Source organism: Corapipo altera, unplaced genomic scaffold, assembly GCF_003945725.1.
Source record: "Corapipo altera isolate COAL_440 unplaced genomic scaffold, ASM394572v1 268, whole genome shotgun sequence".
In the NCBI taxonomy this organism is placed as follows: Eukaryota; Metazoa; Chordata; class Aves; order Passeriformes; family Pipridae; genus Corapipo; species Corapipo altera.
The window spans coordinates 5,566,368-5,586,389 of NW_020884901.1; the positions used below are offsets into that span (position 1 = coordinate 5,566,368).

The window sequence follows — 20,022 nt, forward strand, 5'->3', positions numbered from 1 at the left end:
TGAGGCGCCGGCCAGCCCAGCACCGCCCAATTAAACACCCGGCCCGGGCAGCGCCGCAGCCAATCGGTTGCCGGCACCGCTGCCCAGCAGGGGGCGGGCACAGGGAGGGGCGCAGCCAGTCGGAAGAAAGGCGGGCGGCAGAGCGCGTCGTCATTGGCCGGAGGGGCGGTGCGGATTAGCCAATCAGCGACTCGCACTGGCAGCTGCTCTCAGCCAATCAGGGGCGGTGCTGGCGCGGCGGGCGCGGGGCGCTGAGGCGGGGGCTCGGCGGGAAAATGGCCGGGCTGGGCTCCCCTCACAGCCCCGGCGGGGACAGCTCGGGCTCCCCTCACAGCCCTCGCACCCCAGTGGGAACAACCCCGGGTCCGCTCACACGCAGGCGGGAACAGCCCGGGCTCCCCTCACACCTCTCACATCCCCAGTGGGAAAAACCAGGGATCTCCTCACAACCCCGGCGGGTCCCGCTCTGGGCTTCCCTCACACCCCTGAGGGGGACATGTCTAGGCCGGGTTCCCCTCACACTGCTCCTGCAGCCCCCTCAGTCGCTGTTAAAAAAAAAAAAAAAAACCACACATTAAAAAATACGTGTTTTTTAAATTAGAATCGTTCATTTTAAAAGGGTATTACTACATTCACCTCCACCTTGCAGCATCACTGTGCTACCCCGAGCACATTTTTACTTGCACCACACAGGAGTGATTCACTGATAAGGTCCAAGCTCCGTTGAAAATACATATTTATTTGATTTTTTTTTAAATAACACTAGGAAGAAGATGGATTTTTATAACCACATCCAGCTCTGTAAAGAACGAGCACCTCCCCTGTGAATATGCACACGTGAAAATAAAAGCCTGGAATAAAGTCATCGAATCACAGAAGGGTTTGGGTGGGAAGGGACCTTAAAGCTCCTCTATTTCACCCCCTGCCATGGCAGGGACACCTTCCACTAGCCCAGGTTGCTCCAAGCCTCGTCCAACCTGGCCTTGGACACTTCCAGGGATGGGGCAGCCACAGCTTCTCTGGGCAACCTGTGCCAGGTTCTCACCACCCTCACAATTTCTTCCTACTATCTAAGCCCTGGAAGAAAATCAGGCACATCCCTTAAAGGTTCTGCAAAGGCCAGGCAACACGTGGTCCAGGTGACACCTTTTTTTGGTCCCCAAATACCTTTAACTACTGAAATCACTCGCTTTGAAGACCAAGCCAAAGGCATATTCCCCATATGTGACCCCAGAGGTAAAACTTACCTGGGGAGCCTGAAGAAAAGCAGGACACAGACAGTGCAGCACTGCGAAAGTGAGGTACACGAGCAGCATTGCACAGAAAAGCTTTCAGAAGGCAAATCCACCTTCAGACCAAACCACCAGAGTTAATTCAATTTAAAAATAATAAAACTTACAGAAAAATAAATATGCAAGAGTACTGCAAGAAGTGATAAACACAGGCACAGGGTCATGCCTTTAATTTGTGTCAGGAAAGCACATGGACCATGATTTCTATGCCTTAAAGTAAGATTTCAGAACACAGAGAAATCTCCTTTTCCTGCAGTTTTAATATACCTGCTTCAATTATGATTGTATCCCATTAAACTCAACAGGCTCTTCAAGCTGACACTCTCCTTGGCATTGCAAGAAGAAAAAACAACATTAAAGTCTTATTATTTGGAAAGAAAGAGCAAGTATTTACTGCAGGAGCTCAGTTCATCACAGAAGACTGCTATGAGGGAGCATGAGTGATTTACTGCTTTCATTATTCAGGTTAAATAAATCTCCTCCTTTCCAAGCTATTGAATGTAGAGTTATGCTGGCAGAGTGGATTACATTTGATCTATGTACCATGACAAGTACTGAAAATTGTGGGCTTCATTGCTGTATTCACCCACTCCTTCCTGAACAGGAGAAAAAAGTGTCAATACACAGGAGCAGCCTTTGCTCTGCTCCTCAGCATAAGAAAGCACAGAGCTGCTCCTGAGCTGTAATGAGTGTGGAGTCTGACTCCATGGAAACTGAGATAAACTCCTTTTAACTCTTTCAACTAATGATCAGGGTGTGGTGCGAGACAAAAATTTTCCTACTCTTGAACATTTTATTTGCATACATCAGAGTTCATGACAGGCTTGCATTAATGCCAACAGAGGCTCAGGGTTTTTTTATTTTTAAGCACAGGGATGAAATTTTAATCACTGTGGAAGAAACAGCGTATCTGATTCACTCTGGTTTCTGTATCGTCTGAAAATTAGAGTATTTAAATCTACTGTAATTGCCTCAGAAGAGCAAGAAGATGAATTTCTTGCATTGCTCAGCAGATGGGCCCCTCTGATACCAACCCACAGGCTTTGCTCTGGGTTTCTCTCGTGCAGTTTGGGAGGCTGATAAGTGCTACAAGAACCTGGGACAATGTTTAAGAGGTTCTGCTCCTCACTGGGATTCCTGTTATCACTTTATCACAGCCTGCTACTCTACACACACCACACCCCAACACAGCCAAACCACCACAGAAAAATCTGAAAAATGAAACCCCATAGTTTCCAACCACTGCTCAAAGCACAGGAGCTGTTTTGTTTATTTTACAGCCTGCTTAGTCTATGGACGTGTCAGTAGACCCATGGAAAACTCCCCATGCAAACAAACCCTTTAAGTTTACATTGAAACCCTTTAAGTTCATAATTTCAACTCTGGGAAGAGCAAACCTTGTTCTATACCATCACTAGCACCATTGTGTGTCACCACAATTGTCACCTAAGTTAGAAACCAAAGACTAAGTTTCTAGCACGTGTTGCCAGGAAATTTAGAAACAAAAACCACAATCAATGAAGGAAAGTTTTATTTTACTTGTAATGCCCACATCCTAAGATTAAAGATATTAAAAAAAATTAGCTGCAAAGAAAAAAAGATAGAAGCAAAACAAGAACAGATTTTTACACCTTTAGGAAATCAACAAAAAAATAGGCACAAGTTTACATTCATTAGTTTCAGATATGGCAGAGGAATGTTCTACTGAAGAGGGGTAAATAAAATCCTGCTTTCCCACCTCCCTGTATGAGACAGCACAAGTCATGCTCTTCAAAGCCACACTGATCTTGCAGATACAAGGCAGATTTTTCCTCATAATTTTTTATTAATGTGCTTTAAAGATCCTAAAGACCCTCCTAAAGCCATTTGGCGTAGTCCCTACATACATACTAAAGTACTGAGTATGTACTTTAACCACTGCTGAAGCTTGTTACAACCTCCACATAAAAAATGAAAGTCATGCATATTTTAAATTCTGTTTAAGCATCAGAAACTACTGAGGGATTTTATTTCAGAGCTGCTAAGCCACTTTAAATCCCCATCAGTGTTAAAATCTTGCAAGTGTCAGCCCAGACTGATTTAACCCCTTGAGAATAAGGGTTCATCATAAAAAGGCAAATGTCTCATCTCTAGGGGTTCTACCTGAATATGTATCTCTGCTACTAATGCTGAAGAATTTCTTTTGCTAAACACAATATGCTGGGGAAAGGATTTTCTAGGGATGTCAGGAAGCCAGAGGGCAGGCAGGTGTTCTGACATAACCTTTCACTCTACCCAGTAAAACAGGTGAGTCCGAGACAGTCACCATTTGGGCTGAGCCCTGCTCGGGGATCAATGGAACCAGCCAAGCCCCTGCTCAGGGTTGGATCCCTGTGTTCAGGAGCTGAACACAGCAGGTCACTGACCACCACTCCTGAGGTCAGGAGAGCTTCTTCCATAGGAATAACTCCTCTGAACCCACTGGTCCTTGCAATTCCCTCCTTGCAACTCCTGCAAACCCCTTTCTGCCTTTCCTCTCGAGCTACACTGGGACTGGGGAGGGACAAAGAGCAGCAATGAAATGAAACATCCATCCCAGTAAAGATAAAACCAGTTTGTCTGGGCAGACTACCTTGGCTGGGGCAGGGCCCAGTCAGTGTTGTGGGCAGAGAGGGAGAACTCAATGCTCAAGAAGCTGTGGAAGTTTCTGAGGCAGATTCCTATTTACCTTCACTGGGAGGGCAGCAGTGCCCTACTTGCAAAAAAGGCTAAGGAAAAGAAAAGCATCAAGCTGTAATAAAACAGTCTTTGTTCATTGGACTGATTAGGAATTTACAATTTCTCAGCTTAAAAAGCCACAGTGCAAGTTAGTGTTTGCTTCAGGGGGACCCTGTTTCAGCCTCCTTTCCTGCAAGGCTGCAGAAAGCCCAAAGTCAGCAGCCAGTGTTCTTGTCTGTACACAAAGCAGGCAGGCTGCCCGAGCACTGAGGCCAAAACACACTCAAAACAGTAAATAAATACACATAAAACAACTCTAAAAATGAGCATTTAACAGCACTGATTGTTTAGAATCACAATCCGTCTTGTTACATTAATCTTCACATTTTAGCATCTTTTTAACCACTGTACAAAAGCTGCTGAAGTGACTCTTTCTTCTACACCAGCCATACAAGAGCACAAAGCACAATAACCATTTTTTCCCCTGCAAACTAACTTGCTTTCAGAATATACCATCCTTTTGAATCACAGTTTACATGTGGCAGGCATGTCATGCTAATACAATATCCTCTGTTTCTCCTCTTCCTTCACTCTGCCAGGAGCAAGACACCTCAGAGACCTTTCCTAGTTTCAACTGCTGTCTCTTAAATCCTTCTCATAACAGTTTATTCCATGCAGCCTCACTTTGGGCAGCTGCTCCTCATTTCTGCCTCAGCATTGTCCTGTTTATTGCATTAATCTGGTTTCCAGGATAAGCCACATCAGCCTGATGTGCTTACAGAGCACCAGATGTTACGTGCTCTACACTTACCCTCTTGCAAACATCTCAGGAACATTTCAGGGAACCACAGAATGTGTCAGGTTGGAAGGGACCACAGTGGGTCATGTGGTCCCACCTCCCTGCTCAAGCAGGGTGACCCCAGAGCACATGGCACAGCACATTTATCTGCTCCTTTTACATCCTCCTGTTTACTTTTTTCTCTGTTTACTTCCTACCCGCTTTTACCAGTAGAATCCACACTGGATATCTGAAGAAAGACAAGAGATTTGTATTCTCCAAGCCCATGCACTGACTTTCCACTCATATGGAAATTCCAGATTCTTACATATTTATTTTTTTTCCCTTGCAAAAATATGGCTGGATAAGACTTGTGTCTTTTACCTGGAACAGAACAAGGGGCACCCAGTCAGCCTGGAACAAAAACAGTGAAGGTCATGTTTTTGTGGAAGTCCTGAAGACCTCCCCATTCCAAGGGTGGGACTTGGAGCTTTATGTAGACTGGAATAGGAGAAAGCACAGGCTGGACCTCAACTTCACCTGTGACACTGCATCCAGAGGACTCAGCAAATCACTGCAAACCTCACACAAAAGCCAGGATTGCCTCAAGTCAACAGCATGAAGCTGAGTCAGGGGAGGTTTAGGTTGGGTATTAGGAAAAGGTTCTTCCCCCACAGGGAGGTTGGGGCTCCCCAGAGAAGTGGTCACAGCACCAAGCCTGTCTGAGTCCAAGGAGCGTTTGGACAACGCTCTCAGGCACAGGATGGGATTCTTGGGGTGTCCTGTGCAGGGCCGGGGGTAGGACTTGATGATCCTGATGAGTTCCTTCCAACTCAGCATATTCTGTGATTCTGCAAGTCCAGCACACTCCACTGCTGCTGGCCCACATGAGTATCCAACTCAGCTCACATCCCAAAGCAGCCAGATTCCAGGTGCTGGCCGTGCAGTCAGGACCACAGCATTTGAGGAGACGCAGCCCCAGCAGAACCACATCATACACACACACACTCTCCATCATTACCCAAAGCTCTGTTTGTTAGGACTGACAGACTATCGAGAGTCATTTCCTCTCTAGAAGCTTGACCCCAGCTCTCCAACTATCTGCACACACAACCCCTTTTGTGCACACATCCAACCTCTACACCTCTGACCACCTTGTGCATAACAGCAATAGGCACCACGTTACACTGTTTCCCTCCTGCACACACCCCACACCTCCTACCCAGCAAAAACCTGCTGCTGGCTCATTCTGAAATCCAGCAAGGCACTTCGATGGATGGTAAACACTTTGTGCATGCACAGGCAGGATGCAAATCCCCTCCTCACACTAACTTGCCCTGGGGGCAAACACAGACCTCAGCAACCTCCTAAGCAAAGATTACCACAGCACAGACCCCGTCATCTGGTCTGCAAAGAGCAGCAACACCAAGGGAACAGACCAACTTCCCTAGAGCTTCAGACTGCATTTTGCTTCAGTGCTTTACAGAACTATTTCTTCCTCCCCAGGAAAGAAATTTTCACTTGTCACATTGCATGTGTTAACACAGGGAAAGTAAAAATCAGCAGTAATTAATGTCTGTAGGAACACAGCAGAGAGGACTGGTAATAAAATCCCAAAGCAAGCAAAGCCTCCTTGAGAAGCTAATGGTCAGGTGGAGAATTTACTAATGACATTCCTGTTCCCACACTGTAAACATCAGGAATTACCTCCCAGAAAACACACACAGGCAAAACAGGAACGTATGTTTGCCCTATTCAAGAGAATGGGCAAAAATCTGGGCCCCGGGCAGTTCAGGACACAATGTATATATGACACATTAAAAGTAATAATGATAAAAAGAACAGGAAGGTGGAACAAAGAAGAAATTCAAACCATAAGCTGGCAAGTGGTCCTGGATCCATCCCAGCAAACACTACTGGCTACAAAAAGCAGAAGGTCCCACCAGGAGTGTTGAGACAGTCTTGCTGCCACCGCTGCACGCTGCAGGTAGTTTTATCCGCCTCTGGGAGGAAAAGGTCCTTGTACAAAAAGTGTTTTCCTCCCCTGACATCAGATGAGCTCCTCCTTCAGTGGCTCTGTTTCCCCAGGGAGCGTGCCGTTCATCTCCGGGGAGCTCTCGGTGCCCAGGTATCCCAGGAGGATCTCGCTGCGCCGCCGCGACAGCTGCAGAATGTCTTCTGCCAGCAGCTGCACCGTCGTGTACCTCACGTTGTCGAAATCAAACATGTCCTTCAGATACTGCACTATCTGGTGCTGCAAAAAAAAGGGGAAGGTTTACAGTCAGGGGACATCCTTCCACCTGCCAGCACCAGCTGCCTGGATTGCAGCAAGCAGAGAACCCCATAAGGAATTCTGCACATCTGCCATCCAAGCAAAGACCTGCATCGGGGCTGGGGATTACTCTGGTGGTTGGATCCCCTCATGCCTCTGGAACAAGACAGCAGAGCTCCTGAAGCCAGGAAAGCAATGCTGATGGCCATGGCAATATCCCTGCAAACATTTAATGGATGCAACACATTCTCATGTCTCCTAACACTATCAACCAGAACAAGAGCATTCAGGCTTTAAGATCAAATACAAAACTTGTAAGATCCCCTGTACTCAGACAAAATACTCTTTCAGCATATGCACCCATAATCTTTTCCAATACTGATGGTATAAATTGATCTCATCACACATTTTTGCTGTCAGCTGTAGTAAATTCTGCTGGGAATCCTTATCAATCTCAATTCAGCAATCTGCATCTCAAAACCAAGTGACTTTCAAAAGGCTTTTGTACAGAGTCAGGTTTCTTAACACCACATCAGTCACCAAGAACACACAGCTGCAGCTCTAAGCCAGCAGACAGGAGTCCCACACAGCCCAGGTACAGAAAAGCCACCTTACCTTGAAGAAACTGCAGACTTCAGAGAGCTGCTGCTTGGGCCCCAGAAAACCAAAGGCTAGAACAGGACTGACATGCTCCGATACGGAGTAGAAATGAGAGATAAAGCCATCTGGTACCTGCCACAGGGAAGGCAAGAATTGGTTGGTCTTCATTCTCAGACAGAATTAGCAGCTTATTCCACATCAGCTACCAAACTCCCTGCCAGAAAGCACTGAACTTCAGTAACTGAAGTTCAGAGCTATTAGGAGCATCTCTTCCTGCAGAACTAAATTTATCTTTTAGATCCCTTGAAGGATTACTATCTTCATGTTTTTAAACTACTATTTCATGAGCAAAATAAAGAGAAGAAAATTAAAAGCAATCACCAGTCAGTCTTTATAGCCTCTATTTAAAATCTCCAGCCCAAGCCAGGGAAGGAGATGTAAATATCCAAGCCAGAGCTACTGCAGGACAACACCAGCACAGCTTCCAAAGCTCTCACTTTTCTTTGTGCCACCTCACAGGGCAAGCCCTGTGGTACCAGCTGGCTGTGGGATTGAGCTGAAAACCTGCCAGAGGCCACAGATCCTGTGGCAGAACTGAATTTGTGAAGTTGCAGCTTCCTGTTTCCCAGGTCTATGAACTCATCCACTGTGATACTTTAAAAAGTCACAGATTTAAGTTAAACTCATCAAGTAATAACTAGTCAGCATCAGTGCTGGGGAGTGAAGAAGTGGAGGATGTGAACCTTCCTTGCTCACATTAAGAAAAAAGGAGAATAAACTCCATCTGACAGAGTAAAATACTGGCATGGCACTAGAGCAGTGACAACAGGACCCCAGTGCTCTAAAGCATCACAAAAAACGTGACTCAGTTCAGTCTTGTACCACTTAAGATTTTATATTTTGTCAAGATCTAGGTGTTCTCCTTTCATCTTTCAAATACATTAGATCCTTTCCCTTTTAATTCATCTTGCTTACCATCAGAAGCCTCCTTTTTGCTTTCAGAACTGACCAGCAGGCAGTTGCCAGAGCCTACAATAAACAGAGACTATCAGTTACTGGGATTACATTAAAAAACCCTAAAGTTTACCAACACATTGCCGTCAAAACATCAAAGCAGTGGCCCTTTTGTGCCAACAACTCTTAAAATGACAAAACTGAAGTGAACTGGAAGCAGATTTAGCCACTCCAGATCCATTCCAGAGAAGCCGAAGGGCTTTTTAAATTTCTAATATGATCTGACATAGTTGCCCAGCAGCCCACGATCCACTGTAAACAGACAGCTGTTAAAAGGTGCCTCCCAACCATCTTATTCTCACTCTATCAAACTTAAACATGCAGCTGGGGGCCAGGACTAGAGGGAATCACTGCAATTTGAGCATCAGTATCTGGTGAGGTACCACCAGAATGAATGGCCACGTGCTAACACACGTATTTTTCCCTACATTTTGATCCTCTTACTCTCATTCATAAAAATATGTGTTGCCATCTTTTAACATCTCCATGGCATCGCTGATAAAGGGCCCCAGAGCAATAAAGTCTGGTTGCCAACGAGATGCTTCCAAAACAAGGAAGGCTTTCCTGTACACAATTTCCAGGTAGCAGAAGATGGTTGTTCAGAGCTCCAGGAAAGCACAGTATTTATAAAGAGAGAATTCAGCTCAGCCAAAGCAGACGAGGTTATGCTCTTTTCTAGCCCTGTCACTGAGATCTCAAGGCTCAGCACAAGGACTCCCTGTTTCACACACCGTCTCCTTGAAGCTGTCGGAGAGCCAGCGGTTGCGAAGCACGGCCAGCACGGAGGAGGGCGGGTTCTCCAGGTCCTCAAAAGCATCCATGAGGATGAAGTCCAGCACGATATCAAAGAAACTCATGCACACCACCTGTCAAGGGAGCAGAACAGTCTGTAAAGGGAACAGGTTTTAAAAAAAAAAAGATACTTTTTACGCTTTTGGTTTGAAGCAACAAAATGTAGCTGAAGTCAATGTAATCGTATTTCAGCAGCAGCTCTTTAATTCCTGGGCCATTCCTACATGTCCATTTACCATAGAATCACAGAATGGTTTGGGTTGGAAGGGACCTTAAAGATCATCCAGTTCCATCCCCTGCCATGGGCAGGGACACCTTCCACTAGACCAGGTTACTCAGAGCCCTATCCAGCCCTGGCCTTGAACACCTCCAGGAATGGGGAGTCCACAACTTCTCAACAATTATTTTCCAACTCCTCTGCAACTCTGCAAAGATAATGTCTTTACCAACCCCTCTTCCCTCCAGCTCCTGCTGAGTAGTTGGCCAGGTCTCTTGTCTCAGTGCGTAACGCAGCATCTCCTCGTAGCTTTCCAGGAAAGCTTTGGGATTCTGGGAGAGCAGAGAAACAAAACACTTCAGAAGGTACAACAACTGTGGACACATTTCAGCAAAGTTTGACTACTCTGATTTGAGCTCTCATCAACATCACAAAAGTCACCAGCATGCAGATGAAATTTTCTTCTTCCAACACGCTGGACAGACTCTGGGCTGGGATGGAGGAACAAGCATCCCCCGGCTCAAGACATAGCTTAGTTCTTACACAAACTTCCTACCTTTTCAGCCTTTGTCATCAGTCCTATCACCATCTGCTTCCCAACCTCCCCAAAAAACAGCTGATTGCTTTCATCCTCCAGCAGCTCCTGCAGAGGGAACACAGAAGTCATGTGAGCACCTGCCCCCACACAAATCCTGAGCTGGGAGGAAGGAAAAGGACAGGACTTGAAGCAGTGCAAACCTGCACACACCAGTGTTGTTACCCTTGAATAAGCTGGAGTCTAGAAAACAAAACTGCTCTCTCCAGGACACAAGTTCAAAATTAGGTTGAAAGACTGGAATTGTCAAGAATACTGGAAGCTGCTGTTCAGGCTCCATACACTGCCAGGAAGAGGACTGTGGGAAGAAGGAAACCTTGCTCCCCCACCTCAGAGGTCTGACACCAGCCCATTTGAAAGCTCATAAGTGGGAGTAAAAGTTTCTGGGCAACTCTGAACTTCCCAAACTTTAACTTCCCAGAACTAAACCAGCATCAGTGGCCATGTAACCATCACTCCAGCTGGGCACAGGGCCCAGGGGATCCCCCCTCTTTCCAAATCATACTGATCAGAATGGGATTACAGAATTAAGCAACGGGAGTTTGGGCTGGAGGAGAATGTGCTGCCACATACCATGGAAACCTGGGAGCCTGGAGCTGTTCTCACCTGGAATGCCTGCCTGACACAGTGCAGCTTTGCCAGGAAATCCTGGTCACTGTAGCAGCCAAGGAGCTCCGTCCTAGAGGGAAAGGGGAAGGATTGTATAAATTCCAGTACTCCTGATGTCGGTGTTCCTACCAACTATTGGTCCACTAAAACAAAAAAGAAAATGAATTCCCAGTCTATGCATAGGAGAAAGGAAAAACCACATTCCCTTTGTCCAGTTCCCTGGGGAACCACAGCACCTCTGCCAGGCTGTTACAGTGCAGGGCTATGCCTCTAAAAGTGTCCCAGAATGGTCACATTCCTATTACTAATTTCCTGGGACAATTACTCTTTCTTAACATGCGTGTCCTAAAATCTGGGGCTAATTCCCTGGAAAGTCCAAACCAGCAGGAAGGATGCTGTGAATTTAGGGCCCCATTGCTCTGGTAATGGGGCTGCTCAAAGGCAAATGATGTGTTGACACTGCCCAAAAAAGCCTCAACACAAGCTGGCCCCTCACCTCAGCGTCCGGCAGGCGACCTTCCCTTCCTTCACCAGCTGCAGGGCTTCTTCATATGCTGCCACTGGCCTGGAGAGGTGGAACGGCATTTCCTCAAAGGGGAGAGAGTCAAAGAGCTTCAGAGGTGGTAAGAGACATGGGGAGAGCAAAATGATCTTGTTAAATATTTGCAAATACTCAGAGACCCCACACAAGCAAAATGGACCTGCTGCGTAGAATCACAGAATCTTCAGCTAGCAAAGTTTGTCAGTGACAGTTATTTCAGGCAAAGATATTTCTTTTCCCACCAAAAGCTGTCTCAGCTCTGACACAGCTCAATATCCGCTAAAATTTACACAGCCAAGTCACCTTATGTTAGATAGCAATACTTTCCTAGCTGTTATACCATGTTTTCTACAGTAGACAGGAAGATGACATGGAAGTGCTGGTTGGAACAGCCTGCACCACCCCCCTAATTAAAAAGCTTTTCCTAACATCCATCATGAACCCCCAGCTTGGGGCTGTTGCTCTGAGTTTTATCATCTTCCTCTACCCAGATGTGTTTGGCTCTGCTGCCTTTGTGCCTTCCCTCCAAGCAACTGGACTGTGACACAGCTGGCACTGCAGTCACCTCTGCTGCAGAGAAGAAGGAATCCTCAGAAGCTGAGCTGTCCTCATCATCCGTCCGGAGCCGCAGCGATCCGTCCGCCAACGGGAGCATTAAAGTCTTCTCTGGAGGAGGGAAAGAACCTGGATGTGTTGGAGTTCATGGACTACCATTCCTCTCCGCTCCTGTGCTCTCTCCCACCCCCACAAGCAGCCCTGTGTCACTCCTCCATTGCCTGGCTTACAGAAAAGATGTAAAACCAGACAAAAACCTGCCATTTTATTGCATCTCCACCCCAGGTGCCATACCCAGATCCAGCAGGATGCTGTCTGATGGGAGCGAGGATCCAAACTCTTCCTGGAGGTGGTAGGCTCGGTGCAGGAGGGATTCCAGCTTCTCAGCAAACTCCCTTTTCTGGGACTCCTCCTTGAACATACAGAAATGCCACCCTTGGTTAGCCAGCTGGGCAGGGGCAGATTGACAGCATGAAATACGGGAGGGAATTTTCAGTAAAAATAGGATTTACAGTTTGCAGATTAAATGATTAAAAATAAAAAGAGAGAGGAGTCATTAATCCTACAATGCAGCTAATAATGCACAGGGGAGAGAAGCTTCTATACAGCCTATTCAAACCCTCTGGCTTTTGAGTGTCACAATTTTGTTTTCCTGTTAAAAAAGGAAGAAAGAACTAAAGAACTTTAACCTGCCATCCAGAAAAACAGGTATTTTAATGAGTTACAGAGCAGTTAATTCTCCTGACTTGTGACTTTAGCCTAATTTCAAGAGGAACTCCCATCAGGAAACCTGTGTTGAATATAACAGAGTATCCAGAACTGGATAACTGGATAACAGAGTAAGAGTCCTTGAATTAAGGTGCTGGGCATAAGCAAAGTTTGCTGTGAGCAACACAGGAGGATAGGAAAAAAAAAAGGGAGAAAAATAAGACTTACACAGTATCCTGCCTTCATGCCCCTGTGTTTGCATGAGTATCTCACCCAGAAGACAGAAGCATTAACAAGAAGCACAAAATCTATTTTGATAAGGAATCAACTGGTTTTTAAGGCAGTTTTAGAAATCTTACAGGACTCTTTAAGGAGAGCCAACAACAGGAGAATCCAGATTTGACTTGGATAAACATTATCCAGCACAAAAGACAAATGTCCCACAGACTTACTACACCAGGCCCTGTTTACAAGGGACTGGGAAGACTTTTTGCCAGTGAGAACTGGAGATTTGGGAGTGCATCAACTTCCACAGTCCTGAGCTACAGCAGCTCTTTTTAGCTTTGTGGCTGTCACTGAGCCATTCTAGGTTGAACCTCCTCTTATCCCAGGTCTTCCCTGCATAATCCTCAAGTCCAAGACAGCAAGGGGCTGTCCTAAAATACTGGAATTCCCAGGAATCCCAGTTGATTCATCCCCAGGAAGTGACAGTGACCGTCAAGTTCTCCACTTTCAAATGCATTAAAAAATGACAGAGACAGCACTGGCAGGCAAAGCAGTGCTGAATTCATCCCAGCCTTTTCCTAACACAGGCTCTGCCATAGGAGGACACGAGTGACAGTGAGTGACATGAGGCTGGAAGGTGGGTAGGAAAGCTGGGGAATGAGGGGGCGAGACGTATCAAAAAGAGAAAGAAATTAAAAACACCCAGTCCCCATTGCATAAGGAAGCTGCAGATACAGACAGCTCTTAAACAGAGTCTGGCCTGACTCTGCCCTTAATTTGCTGTCCTTTTAACCTCCCACTAATTACTCCTTCCAGCACCCAGGCTGGCCTTTCAGCATGTTCCCCAGCTGGCCACTGCAAGGGAACAGCGGGCACCTACCTCTGAAATATTCTCAGATATGCTCTCCTGCTGTTTCCTGCTGTCCCAGGGCACAGGGGTGCTGGTACTGGCACTGTCCCTCTGCCTGATGCTCAGTGCCTGTTCCCATTTCTGCAGGGCCTCCTCAAACAGCTCCATGCCTGAAAATGCAACCAAATACCAGCTGTGAGTGTGCCAGGCCACTCAGGAACAGAAATACATGATCAGTCTTTGCTCACTCAGACACACCAGCAAAGAGGGAAATCTCTCCCCAGCTGAAAGGATAAAAGTATTTCTTTCCCAATATGGGGTTTTTTTGGATTAAAGTTGAGAAGAACATCCCCAAATCAGTTAAAACATCAGTTGTGTTACTTGTAAAATACTTCCAAAATGCTGTTCTCCCCACAAGATGGGCCTGTTGCTCGAGAACAGTATTTTGGAAGTAAATTACTCACTGACAAAAGAGATAAATGTATTTTTAGGAGAAGATGGGATTTTTATAACTAACGAGTGACTGAGTTTAAGTTGAGAACATGAGAGAGCTTCCTGTCAGAGCTCTACATTGAGCTGCTGGTGCTCTGTGTCAATTCCCACCTTTTTCTTGCTCCCACAACTCCCCCAGGGTGATGTCCCCCTTGTGCTTGCTTACCTTGAACATAGAGGCTTTCTGCACTGGCATCCCCAATGGCTCCAGCATCTCCCATTGCCTGGGCCTCCCACATTCCTGCAGGTGTTGGACTGGAGGAGTTGACAGCCACCATCTGCAGGGAGGGAGCAGAGGGCACCAAACTCAATTCTCTCCAAAGGTAGCCATGGTAAGACCACACAAACACCACCAACAGTTCAATTTTAACAAAAAGGCATTTTCCTTCCCCACGTTTGCCCTTGTGCTTCCCTGTATTGGTGCTCCCTTGCCTGGAAAGGGGGAGATGTCAAGGGTTACTGCCCTCACCCTGCTTGGGAGACATGCTCAGGAGGGGAGGCAAGGTGAGAATTCCTGCCCTTCTCCACCCAGCACCACAATGGTGCCTTTGAAAGCACAGAAAGTTGTGTGGGAAAAACCTTCCCAACCAATTTATGCTGAAGCTTCATTAGGAAACTTGAGCTGTACAATGATGAGCACGAGCAGGAGAGCACTGATGGAGGTGACAGCCTGGGAAAGCTCCAAAGCAATCCCTACCAAGGCACCAGGATTTTGATGGAAAGCTCATGTCAGCCCCAGCTGTCTGTACAAAAACCACTGGAAGTGGGGGGGAAACAACCACAGTCCAAATAAAGGAACAGATTCCCAGCAAAATTACAGCTGAGGAATCCCCAGAGGGCAAGGAGAATCCTCGCTCTTCTCTTTGGAACCAAACCCTCTCCAGGGAGGGCTGAGCACTACAATCCACACAGCAAAGAGGCAGCTTTGTCCAATTTCCCACCAGGGCATCAATGTCTCCTGAAGTCTGACCCAATAAAGTGCTGAGTTCAAGACTATCAGCGATCAGTGTTTGCATGTGGCTTAGAGAAACTTGAGCCTGGTACTAGAAAAAAGCTGCAATAATCAGCTCACAGATGAATTTTTGCCCCACCTCCATTGACTGATCCCTGTGGAGTGTTAATAAATCCCTTTGACATCCAGAACTGCAAATCATCAGTGCACTGGATGGCAGAGAGGAGCCCCAGGAAGCAGATGAGACCACAGGTAAAACCTGCAGCTGTGCAAGGGATGAGCTGTTTGTCCATCAAGGAACATGAAATCAGTAAGAACAGTGTCACAGACTCAGCTCCCACACAATGAAGGGGGTATGGGAACAGATCCCTCCCTGTGGGAATATCCCCACCCAGGCACCAGCAGTGGAAAAAAGGAATTTAGATAGTTTTTTATCTAAAGAAAAACAGACTTCAGCGATACAAAACCTGGGACAGCGTGTGTGGGAATGGAGAAGCCGTGGGGGAATTAAATGGATGTTGAAGTCCCCGCAGGGGGAGAGAGGCCAGAGCCTGGTCCTCGCTGACACGTCCCATCACATCCCAGTTCCCCAGGGAATGCTGGAGCAGGGCTGTGCCGGCACTGCCGCCTGCTGGAGACACGCTTGGGACCGCACAGATTTTGGCAACTTTTGGTGCTTTAACTAAATACAGCAATAGCTGCACGTCCTGGAGGGTGCTGGTGCCCAACAGATCCCTTCCAAAGGGTGATTTTTCCCTCTCCTTCCCCAGCAGTGCCAACCAGCCTCCAAGCCCAAGTGATGCCAAGGGAGGGTTTCACCATCACAGAACTTCAGCTGTGCCCCTGCTGCTCCAACAGAACGTGAGGCTCTGAGCAATGGGGATGTAAAACAGGTCTTGAAGCCACAAACACTTCCATTTTGAATCTCACAAGAGGTGGATATAATCACTGATGGCTTCTCCTGCCTGGCTAAGCCTGAATTACCTGTATTTATAGGCTGCTTTTGGCTTTGGAGGAGGTAGAACGACAAGGCTGTGTTCTCAGCCTGTGCTGTTTCCTGAACAGAGCTATCAGATTTTGGTAGTCAATTTGGTTTTGACAACAAAGCAACCTGTGATCAGCCCCAGCACAGGAGGGGCTGTGCTGGCACAGGGGCTGCTGGGCCACCCAAACCCCCACCATGGAGGGAAGCAAAGAAGCAAACATTGCTGTGAGACCCAGCAACAACCCCACCTCACTCCTTCAGCGGGTCACAGAGAGCCCCAAGGAATTGTGCCCATGTCCCACAGGGAAGTCCCTCCTGCAGCTCCTTGTTGGCCAAAGAACTGGGATGTTCCCTGGAGTTCTTGGCCACAGGAAATTGCTGCTCTGATTTCATGCAAGGAACTCCAGACACTCAGTGCGAGATTAATGACAGAACCCGCCCTACAATTACACTGTAACCTGTTCTGCTCCAAAGGCTTTGGCATTTTCCACTGGCCAGCACAAGCCCAAGGACTTGGTGATCTCGTTACAGGTCCATGCACTCACATCTCCCAGCCCTGCCAAGAAGGTCCTTACCGAGGCGAGGCTGTGGGAGGAACTGGAATGTTTGCTGGGCTCAATGGAGGAAATCCCGCTGAGTGTGTCATTGCTCTTGCTGCCAGGACTCTGGACTCTCCTGCTGGAGTAGCCTGCAGTTGGGAAGGTCACACAAAAACAGGATTTTAGGCTCAGGTGATTCGAGCTGTGAACAGGGAGGGGAACATCACCCTGTCCAGTGTGACTGCGAATGGGCAAAGCAGCATCCAATACCTAAAAACAAGTCATGGATCTTGTCAATGCTCTGTTTCGCTATGAAACACTAAGAAAACTGCTGTCAGTGGGAAACTGAGGCTGAGGAATGAATTCACTGCTTATGGATAGCAAGAGGCAAGTAGAAAGAACTAAGGAAAAACTCCTCCACCTTCCCTCCGGCCAGGCAGAGAACAGACATTGCTCCCTTGGTTATTATTAAAAATGCCTAAAGATTTTCATACGCTTCACAAAACAAATCCTTAATCCCTAAAGTGCTTTGCTAAGGACTTTGGCCAGTTTTACTCCAAATATCAAGCAAGTAAAGAAGCTGCCCAAGGTCCAGGAGCCGCCACAGAGCTGGACAGACCCTCCTGACTCCCCAGCCTGGCCCAGGCCACCCTCCCCTCCCCAGAGCTCAGCACAGGACCCCGGGTGAGGCGTCACATTGGCATCACCAGATCAATATGCAGCCGGGTCACCCTGTGCCTGGTCATTATTATCAGGGAAAGCCACAGGCTGTCTGCAGGAAAGGAGATCAGAACTGCAAACCTTGGTGAAAACCTCAGTGCCACCTTTTTGTCCCCAAAGACTTTGAGCTCAGGGTCTCTCCCTTTCCTCCCCAAACTCTAATGTTCATGGCACTGAGCTTCAGGCTTCTCATTTCATTCTGCATCAAAGCACTACACAAATGCCTTTGCTTTCCCATCAGGAACTTCCTGTGCCTCCCTGAGCACCCTCACAGAAGGAATTGGGGGATTTTCCCTTTGTGCAAAGCCGACCTTTCTTCACAGAGGAGACCCTTCTGGTTGGCAGGATGGGCACTGTGATCCCTCCTGGTTTAAATCCACATTTCTCGGGAGCGATTTGCTTCTTCCGACGGCGCCGGCGCTTCAGCTGATGAGCCGCAAGAGCCAAGGCAACTGTCCCGAGGGCTGTGGCAAACAGCACCTTCCTCAGGCCTGGAGAGAGTCTCAGCTGAGAGAACACAGACTTTGAACACAAAAGATAGGAAAGAGCAACAGTGAAAATCCAATTCCACCACCTTTTTTTTTTTTTAAGAAAAAAAAAATACAGTGTTAAACACGAGATACCTTGGCTTTCCCCTCCCACCCACAGGCAGCGCCTGCCACGCAACTGAGACTCAGCAGCAGAGAAACTGCAGAGCATCATCTTGACAGGACCTGGAGAACTTAGTCTTACCCCAACATGCTGCCAAATTTGCACACAGCCCGTAGCAGATGCAATCCCAGTTACCCAAATCCAGCTCTGAAACCCTGGCGTGCTTTATAAAGCTGAGCTTTATTGCTCCAAGCGTTGCATTGCTACAAGTGGGAAATATGTTACCCTTCTTTCAAACAAAAGTCTTTTTTTAGCACCTCTGATGAAGACAGAGGTTGAACTCAGGTGTTCCAGGGAGGGATGTGGGAAGAGCTTTCTCTCCCCTCTCCAAGCCCACCCTGAGCAACTTTCTTCCACCAGCCCAAACCCTCCCAGCAGTTCTTCCAAACCCTCAAACTGCAAACCCCCAGTACCACCCCACTGTGCCTCCATCCCTCACAACCCCACAGAGCAAATCCAAGGACTGTGACGGGAAAGCCTTTTGTTGTACCTGCCCAAAAGTCGTGTAAACAAACACGGGGATCTCTGCCACGGTCATGGCCAAGGCCTGCATGATGGACATTCCCTCTGTCCTCCTAAATGCCATGTCTGCACGGGGACCTTGGCACCTCCCGGAGCTGCCGAGGGGAAGGGCACTTGTGGGGGCTGTGGGAGCTGCTCACAAGGGAATCCAGCTTATCTCTGACATCTGGCTCCAAGTCCTGGGGCTGGCCTTCATCCAGCAATCCTCCTCCTGTGGGAAGAGGGGAAAAATTAGGTAGGTGAGTGATACACGGGGCCTGCCCCTCCTTGTACTGCACTTCACAAACCACATACTGGGTCACTTGAAGCAGCAGTGCCCGGCAGGAGATCTAAACCATCTTCTCACCAACAGCAGCAATTCCTTTGCTTCTCCTACCAACCACAGGGGCACATTCCCAAACTGCTCCGCAGCAGCAGCATGCTGGGATTTGATACCTGCCAGAGGTTTCTACACACACCAGAGCTGGCTGCACATGGCTGGGGGGACTTTGTTTGCAGTCTCCATATAAAAAACCCACCCCAATTATTACACATGTTTTCACTGTCAAAACTCTGCTTTCTGTTCATCACAGCCCTCCTTCAGAGGCACCGACCAAGGGGGGTTTGAGCAGGAGTTCACTCAGAGTTCTGCCGGGAGCTGGGCCGGAGGGATGTGCTCAAGGGCAGAGCTACAGAGAGCACTGATGTGTGACCCCAGAGCTGTGTGACGACCCCCTGCCCTGCCCGACAACCCCTCGCCCCCCACTGCCAAAACCCACTCTGGGAGCACAGCAGGGAATGGTCCCAAGGCAGGGGGAGCACGCAGGGATTGGACACGGGCTCCCCACAAGGTTAAACACAACGCTCCGGCCACAGCACAGCTGAGAACAGCGAAGTGCCAGAGACCCCGGGCACAGCAAACAACCTGGGGTCACCGCGCCGGGACAGCACCGCGGGAGCCGCTCCGTCCGCGCATCCCCCCGGCCCCGCTTTACAAACCCCCCGGTGCGGGGAGCGCCCCGCGGGACCCCGCGCACCTGCACTGCAGCACTCGGGGCCCCGCCAACGCACCCGCGGAGCATCCACGCACCCCCCACATCCCGCGCACCCCCGAGCATCCCCCCCGCGCCACCCCCCGCACCCCCATGCCCGGCTCCACCCGGGGGTCCCCCCTCTCTCCTTTCTTCCCCCGTCTCCCCAGCCATGGTGCGGCCCGGCGGGCAGGTCAGGGCAGGGCTGGAGAGAGGCCCCCACTCACCGCTGCAGGGGCTGTGCGGGCCCCGCGGGCCGGGCGGGCCCCGCCGGCGGCCCCGTTCCCCGCCATGGCCGCGGAAGGGCAGCGTCTCCTTCCCCCGCGCCGCAGCCCCCCCCCCCGCAGGCGGGGCCTCCGTGAGACCACGCCCCCAAGGCGCCCTCCCGGCCAATGGGAGCGCGCCC

The 20,022-nt window shown here is 48.5% G+C and overlaps 1 protein-coding gene across 2 annotated transcripts; it reads right to left on the reverse strand.

Moving 5' to 3' along the window:
* Positions 1-5,522: 5,522 nt before the first annotated feature.
* Positions 5,523-19,948, reverse strand: MIGA2 (mitoguardin 2). 2 transcript variants are annotated; one of them, XM_027649882.1, is made up of 16 exons: positions 19,844-19,948; positions 18,575-18,817; positions 17,745-17,955; positions 16,750-16,862; positions 14,404-14,515; positions 13,776-13,915; positions 12,257-12,371; positions 11,973-12,073; positions 11,363-11,478; positions 10,864-10,936; positions 10,219-10,305; positions 9,896-9,994; positions 9,385-9,519; positions 8,615-8,668; positions 7,655-7,771; positions 5,523-7,021 (listed from the first exon to the last, which is right to left on the reverse strand). In XM_027649882.1, the coding sequence occupies exons 2-16, from the start codon at positions 18,668-18,670 to the stop codon at positions 6,818-6,820; spliced, it is 1,773 nt and encodes a 590-aa protein (XP_027505683.1). In that variant the 5' UTR covers positions 18,671-18,817; positions 19,844-19,948; the 3' UTR covers positions 5,523-6,817. The 2 variants fall into 2 exon arrangements, with proteins under 2 accessions (XP_027505683.1, XP_027505681.1); XM_027649880.1 differs by having other exon boundaries at positions 12,257-12,374.
* Between the last annotated feature and the right edge of the window lie 74 nt (positions 19,949-20,022).